Here is a 24348-nt window from a genome sequence, read left to right as displayed (position 1 = left end):
TTTCCCAAAAGAGATACCCACTGCATATGTCCAAAAGAGGAATCCATTGGGAGTGCACAGAACAGCCGTTCTGTCTACTGAGGGAAATGCTAGAGATACTTTACATACAGTTCACATACACACAGGACACTTAAGAGAGACTCAAAAAGGTTCAAAAAAAAAAAAAAAAAAGGCAACCTCAAAATGACCCATTAAATGCGGAAGTAAGTTTGCATACTAGAGAAAAATCAGTGAAATCTTCCAGATTTAGAATTTGGAAAGTTAAAAATAGGAAAGGAAGCTCTAAAATATAGTAATTTGGGACCTAGCTCTAGCTAAGTGCACAAAACCCTGGCCCCAGGGTTTTGCAGGATCAAGTTCATTGCTAACTTTTAATCACATTTCCATGCTATAGTTGGATTCTGTATGAGAATTTCCAAAAGAAAGAAACAAACAACAAGAAGTCTTTCAAGTAATCTGTAAGAAAAATCTATCTGAACACAACTTCTTTCTCTTGAAAATTATTTAAAGATCATTCAAAGAATGAGGGATCTGGCAAAATGACCTGTTTTATCTTGTTTACATGTAGAAGAGTTATTGAGGAAGATAAGTGACTACTTTGAAGATCTGCCTCATTTCTGTTCCAGTTTACTGAAAGCATGCTTGCTATAGGTTGCTATGTGTTTCCAATCAGAAGTTGTTAAGTACACAAAATAAGGCTGGATTTTATTTGCAGAAGCACATGTTCAAAGGTTAAAATTTATTGCTCCGAAAGCAGTATCTTTAAACCAGGGTAATACTTTAGGGATTATTAACCCTCTAGTTATGCCAGTGATTGCTTTAAGTAGTTTTTTTTGTGTGTGTGTGTATGTTTTTTTTGGTAAAACTTACCAGCAATCTATTCAGTATTTTCAACCTTAATCCTTTAAAGAAGTTGCTCACCAAAAATGCAAGAAAGATACTTTTCATCAAGCAGCTTATGAAGTACTGCTGTTTGGGTGCTATATTATATATAACTAAAAACAGGAGACATAAAATTGGAGCCAAATCAACTGCAAGTATTTTGGTCCAACACCATGAGTCACAAAACACCAGTACCAGTCCTCAGAACGATACTTGCTTCCTTTCTGACTGTGGGCATATCATGTAACCTATCACTTTTATCACATCTATAAAACTAGGGACACTAAAGCAGGGCTTCTCTGAAGATTGATTAGTTGTTAGCAAAGTGCCTTGAAGAAGAAAAGCATACCTTAGACTACATCACAAGAATATCTAAGCCCTTAATCCTAATTGTGATTAAAGCAATGATCAAGGTATACTCAGTTTTCAGAGGAATTCACTAAACTTTAAACCCCGCTACCCCAAAAGAAGTGTGATTTGTATGGTACAAAAAGATCAAGAACATATCAAACAGGATCTCCAACAAAAACTTTATGCATCTAAATAAGATATACAATTCAAAATGGCATTTCCAAATCAAAAAACTCCAAATATGTGTTATCTGCAATTGCTTAGGGGTTATACAATCATTAATGCACATATGAGAGAGCATCAAGTATGTGTTACCTTCTATCCCAAGAGCAGATTCAAAAAATATATTCACTCTGGATGTTAACATACACGAAGAATCATGCTCCTATTTCAGCACCCTTATTTAGTTTGCTGGAGCAGTACAGGCTTGCTCCAACACACACTTCTGCATCCAGAGCGTGCACTCAATGATGTATCCCTGCTCATCCTGAATGAAGTATACAGCCAGTCACGTTTTGGAAAAGCACTCGATGTTTCTAACGGAACACAAAACTGTACTGATCTCACTATTTAAGAAAATAGCCACTGGTTTTATAAGAACATTTACCAGCTGTTTTCATACTCAGAGAGCACAACTACTTTTTAGCGTGCTTTTTGGAACAAGCTCTGTTCTGAGAGGTACCTCAATAAATGAAGAGGTTTAATTTAGGTACATCCTGCATGCTCTTGGTCTGCTAAGGTAGGACAGACCTCACACAATCTCTCACATGAGAGTATGAAAAAAAATATTTGAATTTCGGCAACAGAAATGCCTATCTGAAAGGAATATAAGCCATGTGTACAGCAAGAATGGTAAGCACTAAGAACAACTGATTACTTTGTTAGCTCATGAAAATGACTACACTAAAGAATGGCTGAAGGACTCGATACTGAGCTCCCCAAAATCCATCTAGCTATACTCTAATCAGGATGAATTTGTTACAGTAAGTGGGAGCCCTACACTGCATGATTCTTCAGGAAGGAAGCCAAGTATCAGTGGAGGATTTGCTGATCATGTTCACGGTTCTGCTAAAAAGAATCAATTTAACCTGGTTTGCAAATTCAGGCTCTTGAAATCCTTCTGAGCAGTAAGACGCTCTCATTACCATCAGTATTGGTTCTGTAGCAAATTGTAAGTTATCTAGATTTCAGAATAGCAAGACTTCTTTTAGTTCCAGACCACTCTTTCCTGGCATATGCAACGCTGGTGTCGATCATACATGACATATATTGCGGCTACTCTAATGAATGACAGAAGTTAACATTAAGAAAGGAAGGCTAACTCATTAGCAGCAGTTAGAAGAACAGCAACACAAGATTGAAGGGTGTATTTACTCATTGTACTCCCAACAATTGATTCTTCAATGCTGTCTTCATCTTTTGAAAAGGATTTGTTAACCAAAATTTAAGAATATGGAATTCAAAGTAACACTAAGGAAGGCTTCGTGGACAGTTGCCATTTTTATTTCTACTTGTTTGTACTGACTGGAACTTTTGATACAGCCTTTTTTCCTGCCAGGAAGGCCCAGTTCAGCAAGGGAAAATAGCTCCGTTACCAATACTCATTCAACTCTCTAAGCTGTGCCACACTTGATGATAAGTAGTACAGTTTGCCATGTGCTTGCAGTTCATAGTCTGAAAACAAGACTAGGCCGCTGTATATTAAACCATCCCAGTTAAAAAGATTAAATAGATTTTTCAGAAAGTTTGTAAAAGTACAAAGTACAGTGAAAGTACAGTGAAAGCAAGATCAGCCTCTTTGGCTATGTGTTTTAAAATTCAAATACCACCTGCCTTCCTTCATGAATTAACAGATTTTTTTTCCAGCAGAACTGACCCCCAGATGACAGCATACCATGACTGTCCCTTCCTTAAGATTTATACAGCTGGCTATTAATTTTAGGAGGAATGGGTGTGCATGCAAAGCCTGGCTTGAACAAAGGGTGAGTAACAGCTCTGAAATACTGCATTAAATCCATCACTATGTAGTTCACCAATGAACTCCTTGAGTAGCCATTCCACTGAAATTGCAGGCATGCAGTTATGAAGGTATGGGCAAAAAGCATCCATAAGCTTTACATTACTGATGTGTCATTAGAGTGGTCACAAGGAGTCAAGGAAACAAACACCTCTTCCTATCACCTTGGCCAGAATGGGACACGCTAAGCTTGTGTACTTTCTTCTCCTCAGAAACAACACCAAAATAATCAGATCATTTTCAAGTGTCAGAGATGGAAAGATTTGTTTCTTATCGTTGTATGAAAGGAAGAGTAACTTTATGATTAAGGGTTCATAATATACTTATAAAAACCATCACAAGTATAAACACCTTTAATACACGTTATTGATGTACGGGCCAGTTTTAATCTGCCAGTAGTCCCTGAAATTGCAGCTATAATAGCTGTCATTAAAACACTCAACGGCATGTTTGTGGTTATACTGTTATTACCAGGTTTGGAAATGCTCTTGAGAACACCACACATACTAGAGTATACCATCTACACTGTCTGTACAAACAAAACTTTCATAGTTTCAATAGTTCTCACCACGCTTGTTATTACTACTGCATTTCATTAACCACTTGTTAGCAAACTAGGCAATCTTCCTTAAACATCTTCCCCAAAGATTAAACGCACATAAAGTATGTTTAATTTTACATGCACACCCCTTCACCCCAACGAAAGGGTGAGGCAACTCCTGTGGCTGCTACATAGATAAATTTTAACAGTTGGAGAAAAATGGAACATCATAACCTTGGAGCTCAGTTATCAATCAATCTCTCTGAAGTACGCCAAACAGCGCTGCGATCCTGCTGCCAATACCTTACGGACCTTTCCTATCCTGTCTCTACCCCCTCAGCTGAAAGTCTCCTAAGTACAAGCCTCCACGTGGATGACATTTCTGGACTTCCTGCCCCTTTCCCACCATCCCAGAAAGTCAAAGAGGGACCATGGTGACACGACAGCTCCACAATTGCATTAAGCAGTCATAAACCCATAACAGTCCTCCCTGTCCCACCAACAACTCATTACCATCCCCTCACCATGCCCCCCCGCCTCACAGGGGAAGGCCAGTGATCTCCCTCGCATTTGACAGCGATGCCCACGAGAAATCTTCCCAGAACTACAGGGTAAGTTACTGATACACACTGAAGAAGCAGCGAGGCTCTGAAGCTACTGACATGCTGGATTTGAGCAGAATGACACACGTATGGCTGAGAAGCAACTCTTGGGAAGGCAGACTTGGATTAACAGTCAATTAGCTCTCAAAAATCATCAGTCCCAAAACTTACGGTACCCTCAAACCACTAGCCTACATGAAGAGATACGGGTCCTTCCTAATAATCCACACAGTTCTGCTACACTAAATGGAAGGCATAAGAGTGAGGGTGCAGCAAATCATTTCTATGCTGTCATTTTAGTTATCTTATTCTCACTCTGGTGTTAAAAATCTGCAGTCTTACTGAGCAATCTTATCCTCCTATGTAAATTTTTTTTTTTTTTTAAAAAAAAACAAACTGCCTTATTCAAAGCTTACTATTGTTAGCCGATATCAAATCAGTACAGCAATTCACCATCAGTGTATCTTGATCTAATTATGTTCTGGAAAGAATCGAAATAGATCTAAAGAAAATTCAGATAATGGAACAGGCAAAACAAGAAAGGGAAAGGAGGAACATAAACAAAAGATAAAAGAACAGAGAATGAAGGATAAAGCTCTGAGATACAAAAAATGGGATTAGGTGATAGTGAAATTGTGGGGGGTAGGAACAGAGGCATCCCACAAAGGAAGAGAATTAAAAATTAAAAATGCTACCACCATCTAACATATGCTATGAAATTAAATGTCATTCACTGAGATGTGAAAATGGTATGCATAGTCAAAAAACATGCTTGATCTAGAAGCTATGAGCAACCAGTGCTCATTTGTAATATGTCGATGGCTTGCAGATAGTTGATGGAACTGAAACTTCACCCTCCCATTGATCTGCCTCTGACAGATCTGCATTCTGTATTTAGCAATATATAGAAATTGAGCTGCTGGCATCATGCTCACAAATAGGCAAAAATGCCAGCGATGCTTCCAGTATAGGAAACAACCTTGTTCAATCTGAATGACACTCAGTGGAGTCCAGAGATGTTTTGTTAGTGGTTTTGGTTTGTTTTTTGAATAAGGGGCACACCTATTACAGGAGCCTTACTTTTTCCATGTCCTATCCTGTGATGCAAATTTCTTCAACATTCTCAAGATCCTTTGGGATTAAGAAATGAAGAAATCTGCAAATATAAAAAGTGGCCTTAAAATCTTTGCTACAGTTATTGACATAAAGTCTTTCCTCAAAAAAAAATCTTTCTGAAGTACACACTTAGAATCCTTTAGTGCTGGAATTAGAAGGGACGTGTGAATATGAGTAGTGTCAAAATACAAAGGATGCTGAATGAAAATCCACACCTTTGTAAAGGGAAACAACTCATTATAATTTGCACCTCTTTTGCAAGCATACCCCTTGACAAATAGCTCATTGCAAAGAAATTTATCCAAGATAAAAAAAACTGGTATCAAATACACTCTACAAATTATAACTAGACAACCATATAGAGGCAATTCCCTAGTCATAAGGTATGGCTTCATTCTCCCATGTTAATATCACGCTCTTAAAAATAAGATAAAACCAACTTTAGAATCATTTCTCTCAGTGTGGAGGCTTACCTACCCAGTACCTGTGTGTCAGGCACTTCACAAACAAGCATCAGGGCAGTTCTGATCCACTACACTGATATTCCAGACATTTCTTGTTGCCCATTTCACTTAATTGCCACCACCAAAAACAGTCTGCTATAAAGGAGTTTCAGAGGAAGGCCTTTCAGGTGCATAAAAGCCATCTTCAGTTTGAAACTGAAGCCAACAATATTGCTGGGCTTGATCAAAGAATTTCTTTGCTATTTTTTTCAGTCATTTTGCTTGTTCTTCTGCCACCATCTTCGTTAAGAGGATTTATTGTCTACTTCTTAAAATTTATTGGTTTGCAACAGCCAACAAATGAAGAGATCTCTTTAAAGCACGCCATATGGGGAGAGCATGAACATGTTCATTACAGATAGAGCCGTAATTTCTCCCATGCTGGAAAATCACTTATAAACATCAAGAACAAGGGGGAAATTCTTGAGACACGTGTATTATTCAAACTGACTGTATCCATTAATTTCAAAAATTTTAATTAGATTTTTTTTTTTTTAGCATCTGAGAAATTAAGAGAGTAAAAGATTTACTTGTTGGTTGACAATACATCCTAAAATAGTCTGGACAAGAATCATTTAAACATTGAACATTTTTGTTACAACTTAACACTTTCCTTTTTCTTTTTTTCTTGTTTTTTAAAGGTCTATATACTAGGTTTTAAATGCAAGCAACAATTGCATCACATTACAGCAGTGGAATCACTGTTGAGTATCAGTGAAGGGTAACAGGATAGATAAAAGCTCTGTAAAAAGAGAAAGCACCAGAACTAGCAGAAAGGTGGGGTTGGTCAGCCCTTCATTTGAATGTAAATGTAATTATGAGGCAGGCAGTTTGGCTGACGTCAGACAAGATCTTGGTAAACCATTACCACCAGCACCTGGTAACACAGTTGATAATAAAAGAGGATGAAGTAGTAGATTCCAGGCAGAGTGGCATTATTAGGGAAAAAATCAAGCAATTATTTTAAACGGCGAAAGAAAAGGATGTTGTGACAACACATTTACGATCTGTGACCATCATGTACGTGAGCTCTCTCTTGGATAAAGAGAACAGCATGTATCCAGGACCTGCAAGGGGTAGCAACAACAACCTGCCAGTGCAAAACTTCGCGTCCGCTCCCCCCTACTCAGACTACATGGGCTATCACCATGTGCCAGCCCTGGACAACCACGGACAGCCTGCGGGAACCTGGGGATCCCACTATGGCCCACAGAGGGAGGACTGGAATGCTTATGGCCCAGGACCTTCCAGCACCGTGGCTGCTGCACAGATCAATGGCTCGTCTCCTGGGCAGGTCTCCTACAGCTCTGCTGATTACAGCTCCCTCCATCCTGCTGGATCCGGGGGGTTACCTCCTGTAGATACAATTAATGCACAGCAAATCTCTCCCAACAGCCAAAGGCACAGCTCTTATGAATGGATGAGGAAAACGGTGCAAACCAACACTACTGGTAAGCGTATGCTACATTATTTTTGTTTACCTCAGAAAGCATTTTTCTGCTATCTCTGATCTCATAAATAATTAACTTTACTTAAAGCACATAGGTTGGTGGGTCATTTAGGACATTTATTTAACCTACTCTTGTTTAATGCAATTTTAACTGAATTTGCACTAGTTTCACTTTCATCCCATTAAGGTTTTATGTGACTGTAGCAGAATGGCTGTTGTGTCTAGATATGGCTGCATCTCACTCAAGCCCAGGTATCTTTGTTCTAACATTGCGTAAAGTATTTCTGATGAAAAATATGACACTCCTGAAAATGTTGCTTTTAACAGTTGCACACAAAAACATGGAAATTATTCTGCATCACAAGGTAAAGATAAATTTTATACTGAGCTGTTTTATGTATTTAAACCTTTAAAGACTTTTCAGCAATTTTAAAGAAAATTACGCTATGATCAAGCTGTATCAATTACGCGATTTCCTCCTGATTTGCCTGTTTTTCATTATTCTCACGTAATAAATCTACATAGAAGAAATGCCCCCAGACAAATAATCTGACTCAAATTATCATTGTAAACAATTTTGTTTGCAGACCATGTCTCATCAGCTTTTGCTTCATTTGGTTTCAAACCATATTTTTCAGTATTTTCATGTACCAGAATTCTGCAGTTTGCTACAGTTAGACAATTAAAATTCACTTTCTCCCAAGTGTCACTCATTGATGTGCCCGTTTTTGTCACAAGCTGCATGCCAGAACTTTTCTGTGTATATTCCCAAGGTGTAAATTGTGTGTAACAATAGATTTAGCAAACCTTGCTAAGGTTAAAAGTAGTAAGTGTGTGTTAGAGAGCATCAAAGAAAATGCTCTAAAGAAAGAAGGGCAATTACATCTGGAGCAATCCTAGCAGACACGGAAAATCAGCACCACCACTTCAGTAACAATCCTTCAAATGGTTATCCCTCAAGAACAAAATTAGTCTAGTAATTGTTTCTTAGTTATAAAGTAGATACAGACTGTTTTCCCATTGTTACTAAGGATAAAATGCCTAGTGCACATTAAGATACCACAATGCCACCCTTCCACTTGGGGTCTTCACAAAGGCCTTCAAAGCCAGGCAGATTTAGAGTCTGTTCCTCCCCCCACCCCGTCCTTATGTATACTCATGTAAATCAGCAGTAACTTCATTAACATCACTGGAGTTTTCCAGGTGTAAAAGTGATGCAAGACCCGAGCACAGACCAGAATCAGTTCCAACTACTGAATGTCAGTGAGGCAACCCTGTCGCTGTCACAGCACTGAGGTTTAAATGCATTAGTATTTCCAAAATCTAATTCCTTGTTTTACACTAATTGCACAGACAAGGCAGACACCGCAAAGTTTCACACATGCGTGCTCAACTTCATAAAATGTATATGCAATGCAGAAAAGCACTCATCTCTGGTCTGAAAAACACAGTTTACACTCATGCTGAAATGCTTTATGAACAATTCTGGACAGGTGAATCAGGGCCTGTCCACAGATAAATGTCCTGAGGCTTTACATTCCTAGAGCCCAATGCTTTGAAGTGTTAAAAACAGCTCAAGACTTCACTGAATTTGGCCGAAGACATCAATCCCGCTTAATAAAAAGGGCTTGGGAAAGTAAAACAAAAATGTGATGTATTTAAAACAAGGGAAGTACCAAACCACATTTGGCTTTTTGTCAGTGTCTTTAAAATAATATTAAGTGTAAGAACTGGAAAACTTTAATACTGACACAAAAAAGTTATAGGGAATGAAATTCAAACATAATTGCAAGAGTAAAATTAGGCATGTAACTACACGTTAACAATATTTTCTCTAGAATGTAAGAAAACCTACTTGACATCATTATAGCCACTCTTCAAAGCAGAATTGTTTTGTTTTTCCTTTTGCCCAGATTATTATGCATGCTATAAAGTAGCTACCAGCTCCTCCCCTTCGATACTATTGAAGACTAATACAGTCCATTGGTCCAAAATTTCAGAACTATACAGCCCTGAACTTCACAAATACATTTACATACATATATACATGTATACCCTGAGCAGCATGGAGTAACAGAAATCAAAACACTTCTAGTTAAATGAAGGAGCCTACTAAAATACTGACAATGGAAATTATTTGGGAGAAAGGGGTGTTAACGTCTATTTACTCTGTTTCAATATATTTTCATTTTATACAAACTTCAGGAAAACTGAAATGAAAATTTACCTGACAAAGACAAGCCTTAGGATGGAAAAAAAAAAAAAAACTATCTGCTTTCAACAGCTCAAATTTGGTTTGAAATTTTATACTTTGTATCTTCTAATTAAAAAACCATTACTGCATATTTGGAACAACCCTTTTTGTCAAATATACAGACATTGTAGACATATTAGGCAATAAGAATTTTTTAAAAACAGAAACCCAAAGTGGGCTTGGTAAAGTTATCTTCCCAGATGAGCTACAAAAACAAGAAAAAGAACACTTGCAGTATGCCTTACAGTCTGATCCTGTTCTCACTAAAATCAATGTAAAAATGCCCTTCCAACTTCAGTTACGAAGACTAAAACTCCAAACCATTTCTAAAACCTGCAATATTATGTGCAAAATATGTAATTCTATGAAAGTGAGTCTTCAATGAATGAAACTTAGCAAAGAGAAAATCTCTAAACAAGGGTCTAGAACCTAAAGTCTTATAAATCTTTTTGTGAAACTTCAGCTGGGAATGACCTTTCTCAAAAAACAGGATGGACTTTAAGGAGACTACACAAAAGGAAAAGATTTATATATACACACACACATTATATATATATATATATATATAAATAATGTGTGTGTATATATATACATATTGCAAGGTCAGCTTTAGCTTTTTTTTTTTATTATTATACTCAACACATCTGATGTCATCACAAGCAATGATGTCCAAGTAATTCATATCACATCACAGCAGAAACACAGCTAGAAAACAAAATAGAAAAACAGGGAAAAGGGCCAGGTCTCTGCTTTCATGCTAATTTATTTTGCTTTGTAAACTAGTTGTGACATCTATTTTCCACTGGCCTACATTGTTTTCAGTTTTGAGGCCTATCTGTCATATTGAGGCAACAGACCCTTTCAACACTTCTCTTTGCTTTGATATGCAGTCTTGTCTTTTCCTTCTCCCTTTTTTCTTCAGGAGTTATATTGCCGGAAAGGGTGATGATTTTCACAGCAAATAAAGAGGCCTTCTCCTAGCTTTATTGTCTTCAGAAGAAATGCTCTGTGAATTTTATGACCAAGGGGAATGGGGAAGACTGCTCCTTTTCTCCACCCCCTTAAATCGTGGCTATATTTGCTGATTATATTGAAGCCGGAATAACCCTGTTGAATTTTAACTTCTTTTCAAAGATTAACTTCTAAGCCTTCAGTTTACAAGGAACCTGAATATCTATACTATTGTTAACATTATAACTATCATCCAGAGCAAATATTTCAAAGCCAACAATTTGTAACTTGAAAAAAATGATGAACTTAAGTTTGATGAATGTTGTAGTCCTGCAAATTTAACCAGGAAAACCTCATACACTAGAAGTCAAAGGGGAAGAGAATTGAGGAAAACATTCTTAATTTTGTGTATTTCAAAAAATCTAGCTTCAGATAAAAATACCTCAGTCTATCCTCAATGTTGGCCCAAAATTGAAGAAAACTGAAGAAAAATATTCCTTCATTTATTTCTGTCCTTTTTTCCTCTGCTAAGATGAAAGAGTCTGACATTTGTTTAGGGCTTGTAAATTCCAAACCAATTGGCTTGTGTTTCTGAATGTAAAAGGGGTTCTTGATAAGATCTCCTTGTCGCTCTTTTGTGTGGCGTGTGCTTCATCTTAACACCTCAATGGATTTTAGGGAACCACTTTAAAGGAGTCTTTGTCTTACAGTTTGTCCCAGAAAACTCACATCAAAAAAAAAAACTAAAACTGGGAAGATCAGACGAAAAAGGAAAACTATCTAGTTGGGCTGTTGGAAGTGCAAAAGAGAAAAAATAAGCTTAAAAGTGATCTCCGTATTATTATTTAAAAAAAAAATTGTTGGAAAAAGTCTAAGAAATGAAAGATATGTTCTAAACATTATGTTACATTTCTCTTAAGTAAAAGAAGTATTCTTAGATGAATCTGTTGTTAGAGATCCTTTTATAAGTATTTTATTGTCTAGGTTTATAAGATGCGAAGTGCCTTCAATTCCAAATGGAAACTCAGCTCACTGAGTACCCCCAGCACCTTGCAAGACCTTTTTGGAAAAAAATACATATATATTTAGTATATATGTATATAATATATATAATTATTGAACTTATAAGCTTGACCAAACACAGACTGTAAACAGATTGCTAGTTGACATTTCTTTGTGTTGGAGAACTGATCTGAAAAGCCCAAATACAAAATTAGTACAATTAGTCACAATTAAAATTGTGACTGAAAGTCAGTCTTGAGAGCCTGTGATATTTATGTCCACGTATACACAAGTCATTTAAATGAACACTGTAATGAAATTCCCTTTGAGGTCAAATATATTCAGTACCAATTATGTATGCTATGAATTATTTAACATGCTTCAGGGTATTCTGCACTTAAGCTTTATATTTAAACATGTATTTACAGAGAGATAAAGAGGGAGAGAGAGAAGTTTGATAGCCAAATGTTATAAGAGCATATTGGTTATCTACTTATTCACTCTGTACCTCATATTCCTTCTCTGTAACAGAAGAAAACAATCCTTTGCAAGTACTCTGCAGCTTTATTAATAATGCCTGTAAAATATTTGAGATGTTTGAAAGAAAGATGCTATCAAAAATCAACATATTAATAATATTTCTTTCTCAAACAGGTAAAACAAGAACAAAAGAAAAATACCGAGTTGTTTACACAGACCACCAGAGACTAGAATTAGAGAAGGAATTTCACTGCAACAGATACATTACAATAAGGAGAAAGTCAGAACTTGCAGCAAACCTGGGACTATCTGAAAGACAGGTACACAGACTGTCCCCCATACTCACCCATCCACCAGACACTGTGGCTGTCGGAGGGCTCAAGCAGCATTCATGTTCTGTAAGCAAAGTAGTGCCAAGGCAACCAGGACAGTTTGCAAGTGTATTAGGCACAGAGAATACACTACACAGTCACAAATTAATAAGTAAGTTAATTGGACAGAAACCTCCTATTAAGGGAAACTAAACATTAAGACATTCATCTATGATAGAAGTATGGAAAAGTTCTTGTTCTTACTTGCATAAAAGCTTGCTAGACAGCTTGAAATTAAACACTTCAGCTTCACGTTATCTTCACCATCACCATAGTTATGGCATTCTCCATTTTATTTCTTCTTGCAACCACACAAAATGGTGGCCAGTAAAGATGTAAAGCATTGGATACACTACAGCTGTAAGCCAGGAAACTGAAAACTCAACATTCAAAGAACAATCAAATGAGATTATCTGTGTACATCTTGTTACGTATTTGTTACCACTACTGCCACATGCCATATCCTCCCTCAGTGAGGTTTCAGCATGTTTTCAAGGAGCCTTTATAACCTTTGATTTTCAAGTCAGGATTTCTTTTCACTATCATGCTCACAGGTACTAGAAACAACTATTATGTACAGGATGCTTTAGGCTATAAAACTTGTTGCCAAATTTTTATGCCACTTATGCATGTATACATAGCCAATACTATCTGCTCACGAAATTTCCAAGTGCATACTTAGATTCATTGCTTATTTGAAAAGCATCTCTGTGTTCAAGTTACGCACATATTCAAACACTGTCTTGACTACAGTCTCCTGAGCAGGGGCCTAGGTATCCGAGCTGTGTTCATGCAAAGACTAGAGGAATCTGGGATAAAGAATTTCCTAGTCACTGTGTTGGAGAGCACATTTAGGAAACACGGCTCTGCTGAATGCAAGTATAGCAACTGTTGTATCCAGCCCTCTTTATACAACAGAATTTCAATGGCTCTGCTACAGTTGGAAGATAAGGGAAGATTTGGTGATACTGAATAAAGCACCTCATACCTTAGCAACCAGACTTATTGCCCCCAGGTAAATTTAATTTAGAGATCTTTCTTTTTAGAATTTTACAAACGATTGTTCTTTCTGAATATACACATTCAGTTCTCTAAAATATCCTCCTCTTCTTCTGCATTCAATCTGTGAAAGAACATGGAATAGAGAGGGACCAATTGAAGCTGGAAAGTGTAAGGATGCATAGATAAGTAATAATATTTTAGGTTAAAGCACTGGGTCTTTAGAATCATATTGTAGTGCAGCGATGTTCAGTCTCAGACCCCAATAGTACACAGATTACACTTCGTAGACAACAATTTGGGTTGGATATTAGGAAAAGGTTCTTCACTGAGAAGAAGTGAAAGAAAATGGTCACAGCACCAAGCCTGCCAAAGTTTGAGAAGCCATTGGACAATGCTCTCAGGCATATTCATTTAATTATTAGGTAGTCTCCCTTCCAAATTGGGATATTCTATGGTTCTTAAGAGGCTCTGGAACATAACTAAGAAAAACAAGTTGATCATCAACAAATTCCAACGTGTTTTACAGTAGGATGTAGCTCCATTAGAATATTTCCAGGGAATTGCAGTTCTAAAAGATTCAAATTCCTGCTCTGATGTTACGCAACCTAGCTGATTTAGAACACAGCCATACCTGGGTAACTAGTGATGCTGCATAAAACCAGCTGTTAGTTTCTTTTTACATAACTGCTGCTCTTCTCTTAAAGCTATCCAATTTCTGACTCATAAATTTCCTTCAGGCAAAACACAGACAAAATACATACCCTATCTGCATTTCTACATGACTCATAACTGACAAAGCTAAATGCTTCTTATTGTCATTACCTGTAAGATAATAAAGTAAAACCTACTTGAAAAGTAATAGAGATTTTTTTTCCTATATAATATTGTACTCAATATACCTTAAAGGATGTAACAGACTATGAAGTGAGAACACTGAAAAATAATGATAAGGAAAGCACAAATGTGGTTTTCTGCTCATTCACACAAGAAAATTTAGATACCAAAATAGGATTTCAAATAGATAGGGTTCTTTCAATACAAACAATTCACTTTATTGTCATTAAGTAGTGCAGCTGTAGCTATACACCTGACATATATATGCATAATACATATATAAATATATAGCCTAAAACAAAACAAGAATGCAAATACATACACAAATCACTCGATATAAAGAAGGAAATGAACCCTCACCACTTGGGTTTGAATTAACCTCTAACAGAGATGAAAAAGAAAGCTGACAAATTATTCTATAATTGCATGTTCCTTTAAGTATGGCACATACCACTGCCAAAGCTTAGATGATGAACTAGGTGGACTCTGTCTACATGAGAACAGTTGATTCCAATGTTCCTAAATATAACACAAGTTCACTTTAATGCAGGTCTAAGTAAATAACAAGCTTCTGTTGATTATGATACAGAAAATGAGTAACTGAAGAATTTTCTACTGCAGAAGTCCAGTGTTGGTGTGGGTTTGTTTTTTTGAGAGGGGTAGAGGGGATATTTGCTTGCATACATATATTTTTTCATTGCTACTATTGCTGTAAAAAGTTGAGCGCTGCCTTAAACTGATCAGACATAACTTATAACATTGCAGGTGAAAATCTGGTTCCAGAATCGCAGAGCCAAAGAAAGAAAAATGATCAAGAAGAAAATCTCTCAGTTTGATGGCAGCGGGGGCTCAGTTCAGAGTGACTCTGGTTCACTCAGCCCAAATGAAATACCTGGCCCCCTGTTCCCACCACCACACGGAATAAATGGATTACAGTCCACTGACATTCATCAGGTCATAGTTTCTGAATGAACAGTGGGGGAAAATAAAGAAAAAGCAAAAGTAAGAGTGGAAAGTAAGAGTGGATTTTTCCCCTCTTGAAAACTCAACTTTGCAAAGGACCGTTCTTGTTTAACTACCTTCAGAGTGCTGACTTCTATGTACAGGATCTGGGACTATTCTCAAAATACTACAGAAATCTCAGGGAACTCGTGCTGCTAAGATTCGTCGCTCAATCTTTTGAGTAGGAGGTACTGTACTTCACATACTGACCCAAAGAATGATACCACTGAAGATTCAAGTAAACACAGTTCTAGTCTCTTCATATATACACAGAAAATTGTCTGTGAACTGATTATAGAGTACTATTGCAGAAAATGTAAGATGTTGGATGTATTTAGTTTGTTACATTTTATATAATTAGAATAAACTGTAGATGTTTATAAATATTCACACATAAGTGGACTGAAATTTATGGTAGTTTTTGAAAACTTTTAAAACACTTAAACACTCAATAAAAGTTGCTATGACAACATATTAAATATAATAAAATTAATCTTCTTTGTCCTCCATAATTGTATCCAAGCATGCCAATCTCCTCAGTAATAGTTAGAGATAAATAATAGCACCCCAAACTTGCCAAGATTTGTTCAACTGTAAGAAACACAATCTGTTGTGCACATGACTAAATACTAAATAGTATGGAAGATGTAAATATTTCTTTGGTCTTCAACAAATCCATATGTAACTGCTCAAAAATGTGAGGACAAACATAATGGAGCCAGAACTATTACTACTACCAAGCCACCAAAATCAAATATAAAAAAAATTAACATGTCTCCAACTAAGTCAAAGAGCAGTACTGAGCAACCAATTTTGTGTGACACCTAATTCAGGATGAAGGCAAGAAACATCCAAAAGTAAATGAATTTCTACTTCAAAGCTGTTATCAAGCAGCATTCAGAGTCACAGCACGCATATTAACAGAAGTGTCCTCTCCATGTGCACACCTGAAGGAGCACAAATTAGGGATAAATGTGCTCACAGTGAGATTATTTTTTATTACTGTCATGTGAGACAGTATTGATACCTAGAAGTATCCAACTGATGAGGCTGGAAAAAGTACATAAAAAACAAAGTGCTAGAAAACCCCAAACTCCTCAGTAGTCCTATTTATAGGAATTTCATAACATGACCTTTTCTGTTGCATAGAATTAAGTGCTCTAGTGAAAAATTTTAATTTTATTGAAAAGGTCATCAGTAGCAAAGGTAATAAAAAGAGAAAGAGGAAGAAAAACAGAAAATATCATTATCCTGCACGTGAGTCATGCATCGCTCCTTACTTCAATAATGTCAAACTCTCAGTCTCAGCAGCAGCAGATCAAATTCTGCTTTTCTTAGTGTCATGCAGCATTGACAACACACTGAGCAACACAGGCAGAACCTGTCAAAGCATTCGTTGTCTGGATTCAATGCATTAGGCAACTTAAAGTTGAGGATGCGCCTCACTGTTTCCCAGTTATTTAAAAAGAACTCAAGAGTCACTCTATGAAAATAATTCTGGTAGGAGATACTAGAATAACAGTTCATCACGAAGCATTTTATAGGTGTTTCTCCAATATATTTCTAATAATTGCCCATTCATATGATTCAAATAAATGGGCACATATGAATACAAAGAAACTGCAAACAGAAAGCCGCGTGCATGTAAATATTTGTAAAAGTCAGACCTTTTAGAAATTGAGACTATGTTCGGATATCTTTGAGGCATTCAGAATATTCCAAAACTGCGCATAGCTATTAGTGCTTGTACGGACATTTTAGAAAATAGGGCAGCATATTATAGAGCATGCACACAAAACATCTACTTCTGTTTCTATGAATAGAAGCGTATCTGTCCGTAGACAGCCAGAAACACAAATGCTGCTCTGCATTTAAAGAAATACATATTTGCTCTACAACGGATCTGGGAGAGGAGGGTTTCATAGTTCCACTAGCCTCTCTACCTAAGTTGTCTGTTTATACATAAAGGATGTAAATTAACCAAAAAAAAATTCCAAAATGACTCATGAAGAAAAAAGCCATCACACTTTACACATACAAGAAAAAAAATGGAGGAGGACCTTCACCTTGCTGCTCAAATCTCCCATCAAAAGACCTACTTCCACAGAAGAGCAGGTGACACTTTTTGTGAAGGTATTAGTGAAAGAAACAGAGACTGAGAGAATTTTTTTTGTTTCTGGTTTTCAAATGAACAAGGAAGAATGGCAAGAGCAGAGCTATAAACATACAATACATTGTTCATTATATTTGCATGCCAAAAGCGCATGGCCTAGCTTTAAACTTTTCCTTCTAATTTATCTCAAAAGCTTACATGGTTATTTACCAGGGCCACATTCACATAGTCAAAATTATCACCCTGCAATTTTTAAACAAGTTCCAGTCTATCTTTCAGACTTGCCAGGCAGCAAGGAAACACCAAGCTGTTCTGGCAAAGTGGGCAGAAGAGCTGTTGAAGGCAGAACTTCAGAACCACCACTGTTGATAAAGGAAACACCTTATGTAAGATTTTATTTTAGACTTCAAATGAGAGTTTTTGAATGGGATACAAAGCATTTCCTGTAAGATGTTTAAAATTAGCCTTGTCAAAAAAAAAGTGTTCTTTTTCATAAACTCCAGTGCTTTTTTCCAACACATCTACTTTAAATGGCTTCAAAGCATGTCAATAAATATTTGGTGGAGACAGTCTTTCATGCTCTAGATAATGATCTCTATGCCTAAAAACTGTATTATATTATCTTTCCTGGCTACTGCTTAGTCGAGTAAAAACTTATTCCCCCTCTCTTGCACTGTGCAGAACTACCTCCATCTAGATCAGTGTCCCTTTAACCAAGTGTAGTAGCACAGCCATTTCTCAAAACAATCCAGAAAAAAAATTTAAACCCTTTTAGACTAACCCAGATCATTTTCACTAAACCAGATGAGAAAGCAATTAATATGCAGTCCTATTACCAGACGAGGATAGCAAGCAATAAAGAGGGAAGAACTGCAAGCAAACAAAAAAAGAAACTTCTTACTTTGTCTCTGATAGGGCAGCCTGTGCCATTTTTTGCCAAAAAAATGTGATCCTAAGTCAAAATACAATTCAAAATATGCCAGCATGCAGTTCTAATGGTCTGTCACAGACTACATGACAGTCTGCCAAAAGTCCATCCTATATTCTTGTTCTGCCAATACCAACATGGGGACACAGGGATCAAAGTACCCGAATATACATGGGCTGAGGCAACAAAACCATTACAGAGTTCCTACATCGCTACTATTTTCCGGGGAGCTATGTTTGACTCTCGTACATTGCTTACTTAAAGGAAAAGCTTCAGAAGACATCATCCAGTCCTTCAGTTTAATTTTTGTATTTTTGCGGGTGAGAAGAAACACTGAAGGCTATATATAATGTTTTCCAATAATTATCTTTCCACCTTTAAAGACTTCTCCAGGGACTTTAATTAGACACTCCCTTAGCAACATTAGGCAATTAAAATAATAAATCAAACACAATCCTTCTCACCCAGTGGGCATTTTCCCCAAGCTGTTTCCTGCCTTTTTCCCTTCAAGTAAATAGAAAACCACCACACTGTTTTCAAGTCAGCTGTTTGAGTGGTATTTTGAGTTTGCAAAGTAGTGAGCCACTTTAACACCATGCTGGTATCAAAAGAAAATTCTGCATCACACAACTGATTCTAGCAGCCAGCAAAACCCTTCTGACATTTACTTGAATCATCTTTACTCTTATGAGAATACTGTAGAGATGCCAAACCTTTGGGAACAACTGCCTTTCTCAGCCAAACTGTCTATAAATACTTAATCAAGCGGCAAGATTTTCCCTCAAACTGTTCATGCTGAGACTGTACGAAGCACCATAGTGAGCTGGCTACATTAACTAAGTCCTAAATAGTGGTCCAGGGGAGGAAGATACACAGATTTATCTCATTCCTGTAATGACACTGCATTTATAGTAGAAATCAGAAAGGACACTATTAAAATATACTTTTAAAAAAAGTAATTTATAGTCAAGAGCATAATTCAAAACATAATTTGGCTACTAGTAGTAGCAGTAATAATACAGGCGATAAAACTCTGGATCAGTAACTTGACAACCTCCTGAAACTAAGATTACTTGTGCAAATTGCCCTACCTCTACATTAGACATCTTCAGTATAATCCGCAGATGACCAAGCTGTAAACTTGGATCTGAAACCCATTACTAGCCACTGCTTCTCCTGTGCAATTGAGATTAAAAATGTCTGAAATGCCTATCAACTTCATACATTGATTCCTGAACTGAAACTCCCTAAAACCTGATACCTTCCCTAATGTCCCAGATATCAGAAGAGGTGCAAATAAAACACAAAACATCTAATCTTAGGGAAAATTTAGAATACCGCCCATGGGTACCTCATACAGAGGCATATACATAACAGCAGACCAGTAAAAATATGAACATTTCATATGGTGTTTCTCTGCAGGAATCTTCTCTGAAGCCCCTTACTACCAGCTCTCAGGCAGCCAGCGCAACGTTCTCTGAATTATACAGTTCTGCCTCAAGACACTGGGAAGAGCACACAGGGTTTTAGCAGCATGCTTTTTACGTGCTGCCATCTCATAGCTGCAGCTTGGGAAGACGAACATCGCAGCATCTACGGTAACTGGCTACGGTAACGGAGACAGCAGCAAATGTCTTCCCCACCTCAGCGCATGGCTGAACCAAGAGGGAACAACAATGTAGTAAGGATGAGAAGGACAAAGAACAGATTCAGACACATGCTTCACAAAATACTCTTGAACATTTGGTGTTTGACAATCCCAATCTGAGTGATGCAGCCATGCAGGACTCCCAAATATCATTATGTATCTCATGGTTCTCAATGGGAACAGCCCAACTTCTTAAGGCTTCTTCCACTAAACCTGTATCTCTTTTTTCATGGAATAACTTGAATCAGGTTCCTTTCTCCACTTGGGAAATGAACTTGTACTAGTGAGAAAATTCTTCAGCAGTATTTTAGAACTCCAAAATAGCTAAAGACATTTTCAGGGAAAGCTGGGCAGAGCCCTCTTGTACTGCAGAGCTGGTTCATCAACATGAATAATACTTTCTCAGTGCAGAAGCACAGGTCTCACAACTGCATTAGTGAAATTTGTGGAATCATCTCTCTCCTGCGCCAAGGCTCAGAATCAATACACAAAAAGAAAGTAAACCTCTGTGGTATATGAGCTATCATCTTGTTCAAAAGCCATTAAAAAATTTTACAGGAAAAATGGTATTTTGAGTTTTTAATTATAAAGATCATAAACACATGCTTGCAGTCACTTTGTGCGTTAAAATTCAGCATGTAATAGAACCATCCCACGTCCAGTTACTAATAAGCTCGTTTCCATGCTAAAAACTCAACAGTTTGGCATATATCAATATGTTGAAGAAACCTGGCCTAAGTCTTAAGTAAAAGGGCAGCAGAGCAAATTTGTGGTTTATAGCAAGGTTTATGCACCACGTACTGGCAGAGGAATTAGAAGTGTTTGGATATGAAAGAGGAAATGGCGTATACAAGGAAAAGCTGACACACAGAAGAAAAGTCAGAACTTGATTACAAGTACCTGAATACAAATGATCTGGACAGAGAAACACACAACTGCCAGGGGCAGGCTTTGAGTAATGACTCTGTACTGAAGGCGCCAGCACCACAGGGCAGCTGGCAGGTTCAAGACTTGAAGGGGGCAGAAGGCTGCCTGATAAGGTGACACTCTTCCTACAGTAGTCAGTTCAGTTTTAAGGGCTCTCAGCCTCTAGCAAAAGAGAACAGACTCTCGTTCTTTAGCACATAGCTGTGTATAGTCACTGACCTTTGTCCTCTTGATGTCTAGCTCATCACCCACGTCCAGCACAAGCACCCCTTGATATTCTGTCCTGTATAAAGCCTGGCCAGATAGCTGCAGCACAGATAGACTGCAGCTTTCATATTTAACATATTTGCAGATCGCTTTCAGCCTTTGTCCGTGGGCAGTTCTATGTGCATTCCAATACAGATTTACTGTTTACTTCCATGGCAAATTCTTTAAATGTGATGTGAATAATGCACTCAGATGGGACCACTTACTGCATCTTCCCCTCTTGGTACAAGAGAAAGTGCAAAAATCCCTTTGGAAGGTAACAAAAATCACCAGCAGCCCAGCACATGCAGGGAAGTCAAGAAAACAGCTTAGCTGGAACAGGTTTGAAAACAGCACTGCAAGAAAGCGGTTGTTTGCCAAGCACTACAAAGCATAAACACCAATGTTCTGACATTACCACAGCTTAGCTTGCTCCTGTGTCAAGTTAATCCTGACTCCAGCCAGGGTAAATTCTCCACAGCAACTCAAGTGTCACTGAAATGGAAACCATTCTTAGGAAAACTGCTCTTTTTACATCAAACAATAAGGCTTACATTAACGGAAATAGTTTGTACTAAGAAACACCTCATTTCTAACCACCACATCCTACCAGTTGATTTCGTCTACAAGTCTATTTCAGTTTTTCCACAACTTTTCATGCTAGAAACTGAAAAAACATGCTAGGCAAGCAAAGAAATAAAATAAAGCCAACACACACACACACAGCTTTCAAAAGCCTGTACTTTGAACTTGTTCTCCCTCTCAGAAAAAAAAGAGGAATCTAATTTCAATGTCAGATGCGTTAACTGACTAGGAAATGGGGTGCCTTATGGGTGAGGTCTAATACTGTTTATTCTGTTCACTCTTTTTAAAAAGAGTATTTCTGCTGTAGCAGAACGGGGGCATTCTAAACCCCAGTCAGGTCCTCAAGTCCTAAATACATTCTCAAAATTGCAAGCGTATATTCCTATTCTCCAACAACCTCCTCCTTGGCTGAAGCACAGTCTCTGAAATGAGTGAATTATGACAGCATGAGATCATCTGTGGCATATTCTTCCTTCTGAATGATTATGATGAAGTTTTATGAAATAAACAATGAAAATATATATTGAGAGAAGACTCAGTATCTCTCAGGTCCATACTAGCATTCACTTTCCATGTCCTCTCCACAGCACTTTTATTTAATACTGTGCTTTGGTTTAACTCTTACCATTCCTGCACTCTTTTAGTGCTTCATGCCAGACCTAAGAACGCTTTTTCTTCCAAAACAGGGTAGTGATTTGGATAAACATTGCCAGAGACAATCATCTGTCCACAAATTGAGTTTTTGCAGCAAAATTATTTCATCTAATAAATGGCTTCCAAAAAAAGTAGCGAAAGTAAAGCATCTAAATACTTCATCCTGAGAAGCCCTAATTCTTGATAAATCATACTGAAAACATTCCCTAGAGTACTTACATCTGAAGTCCAATATTAAGCATGCATCCTCTAAATACAAAGTACAGTTACAAAACACGTTTTTTTAAAGTGATCTGTTTTTACTTCAGATAGTCATTATTCCTGCTAGGAGTACCCCCACAAAAAAAAAAAAATCTACAGAAGCTTCAGCTGAACTTTGACATTAACCTATTAATTAAGAAGTAAAGTAGTTAAATATGAAGTTAGTATAGCAAAGTATCTTTTGCAATTAAAGAGACTTCCTTTCTTGGTTTGCTAACACCTCAGACGCTCATTATAAAGAGGTCACATAGTATTTTATGCTGAGACTCACGCCGGTAGCGCAGTGTCATGACCATGTGCAGCCCCTGCCTACAACTCTCACAGGTTGACCCTTCTACTCTCAGTTACATCAGCAGGCTGTGCACTACTCTCAGCCAGTTTGAACTGCCTGTGCTCATGGTTTACTTTTGTCCCTAACATTATTTGGTATTATACAGAGCAATGGGCATAAATTTACAAAACGAGGCTGAAATTGGTTTAACTCCCTCACCCTCCTTAGATCCACCCAGCAAGACACATCAGTGGTAAACTTTGACACCCTCCTACTCCCTTTCCTAATTATACATTGACAACATTTGTGGTATTGGACTCCATTACAAATCTTTCCTTGCTGTGAGGACTGTCCTTATTACTGCATTTTCTTTTCTGTTTTCTAACTGGTCATTAAGCTAGCAGACCGCCCTCGTCTCACTTTCAGCAGCAAGACTTTTTATAGAAAACTATTCTGAAATCCAAGTACCTAATATCAGTAAAATCACTGCCAGAGTTCTGCTAGTTTTTTAAAAAATACACACTCAAAAGCACGCGTGATTTAGCAAGTCAGGACAGGATCTTTCAATTTATAAGGTTACCAAGAGGCTGTTCCTTGTGAAAATCAACGTATGTATTTCAAATGCAAGAAATTCTTACTGCTGATATACTCACAATTCCATTAACGGGAGCATTGCAAAGCCACAGTCCAGATGAAATAATTATATCAAGAAGTACAGCAACTATCCTTACAACCATGCCTTAATCTAATTAAGATGATGACACATGATACCCATCTGGGTAAGAGTTTGAAGCCCAATTTGTGACCTGTTGCACTCTATTCAAATTATTACTTTGAGCAGGGAAGCACCTGTAAAAACTCTTCACTTTAAACTTGTCAGTTGAAAAATATTCTAAGAAATAGGAACACTGCTGATATACAAAATCAGTGTAAATACTCATACAAACCCTTGACAAATTAAGTGTTGCATCACCGTGAAGAAAATAAAGCAACTGTTTTCCCTTTTATTTGTTTTAAAGTTCCAGTAGGTATAGTGCTGGAAAATGTTCCCGTAATAAAGACAGCATTTCTAACTGTTCCACAGATTGCTCTGAAATGCTTCCAGGACTGTCTGACTTCTGCTCAGCAACAGCATACAACCTTGAACCCAAGATCCTACATTTAGCTTGCTCTCACAGGAAATACTGGACAAAACGACAGTAGGTTACATTCCCTGCAGTTATATTTTAAACTGCATTACCTTTCTCCTGGACAGTTTGCCAAAGTTGACAAGAACAAAGATAATAGCTAAGTATGAAAAACGTGTAATACCGATGCACTGCATCAAACACATAGTTTCTTACAGTGTGCTCAGCTA

The 24348-nt window shown here is 37.4% G+C and overlaps 1 protein-coding gene across 1 annotated transcript; it reads left to right on the top strand.

Moving 5' to 3' along the window:
* Positions 1-7030: 7030 nt before the first annotated feature.
* On the top strand, positions 7031-15328 carry LOC116494491 (homeobox protein CDX-4-like). The gene is made up of 3 exons (XM_032196406.1): positions 7031-7463; positions 12324-12469; positions 15122-15328. Exons 1-3 carry the CDS (start codon positions 7031-7033, stop codon positions 15326-15328), a joined length of 786 nt encoding a protein of 261 aa, XP_032052297.1.
* Positions 15329-24348: the final 9020 nt, after the last annotated feature.

This window comes from Aythya fuligula, chromosome 13 (assembly GCF_009819795.1).
Source record: "Aythya fuligula isolate bAytFul2 chromosome 13, bAytFul2.pri, whole genome shotgun sequence".
Taxonomy (NCBI): domain Eukaryota; kingdom Metazoa; phylum Chordata; class Aves; order Anseriformes; family Anatidae; genus Aythya; species Aythya fuligula.
The sequence above is the reverse complement of the archived record's forward strand: the minus strand, read 5'-3'. Positions and strand labels throughout refer to the sequence as shown.

Bases quoted from the DNA above. Each gene is read 5' to 3' on its own strand.
- LOC116494491 (XM_032196406.1), top strand. From the start codon at position 7,031: ATGTACGTGAGCTCTCTCTTGGATAAAGAGAACAGCATGTATCCAGGA. The intron at 7,464-12,323 runs GTAAGCGTATGC...TTTCTCAAACAG, and splicing joins GGTGCAAACCAACACTACTG to GTAAAACAAGAACAAAAGAA. The intron at 12,470-15,121 runs GTACACAGACTG...ATAACATTGCAG, and splicing joins TGGGACTATCTGAAAGACAG to GTGAAAATCTGGTTCCAGAA.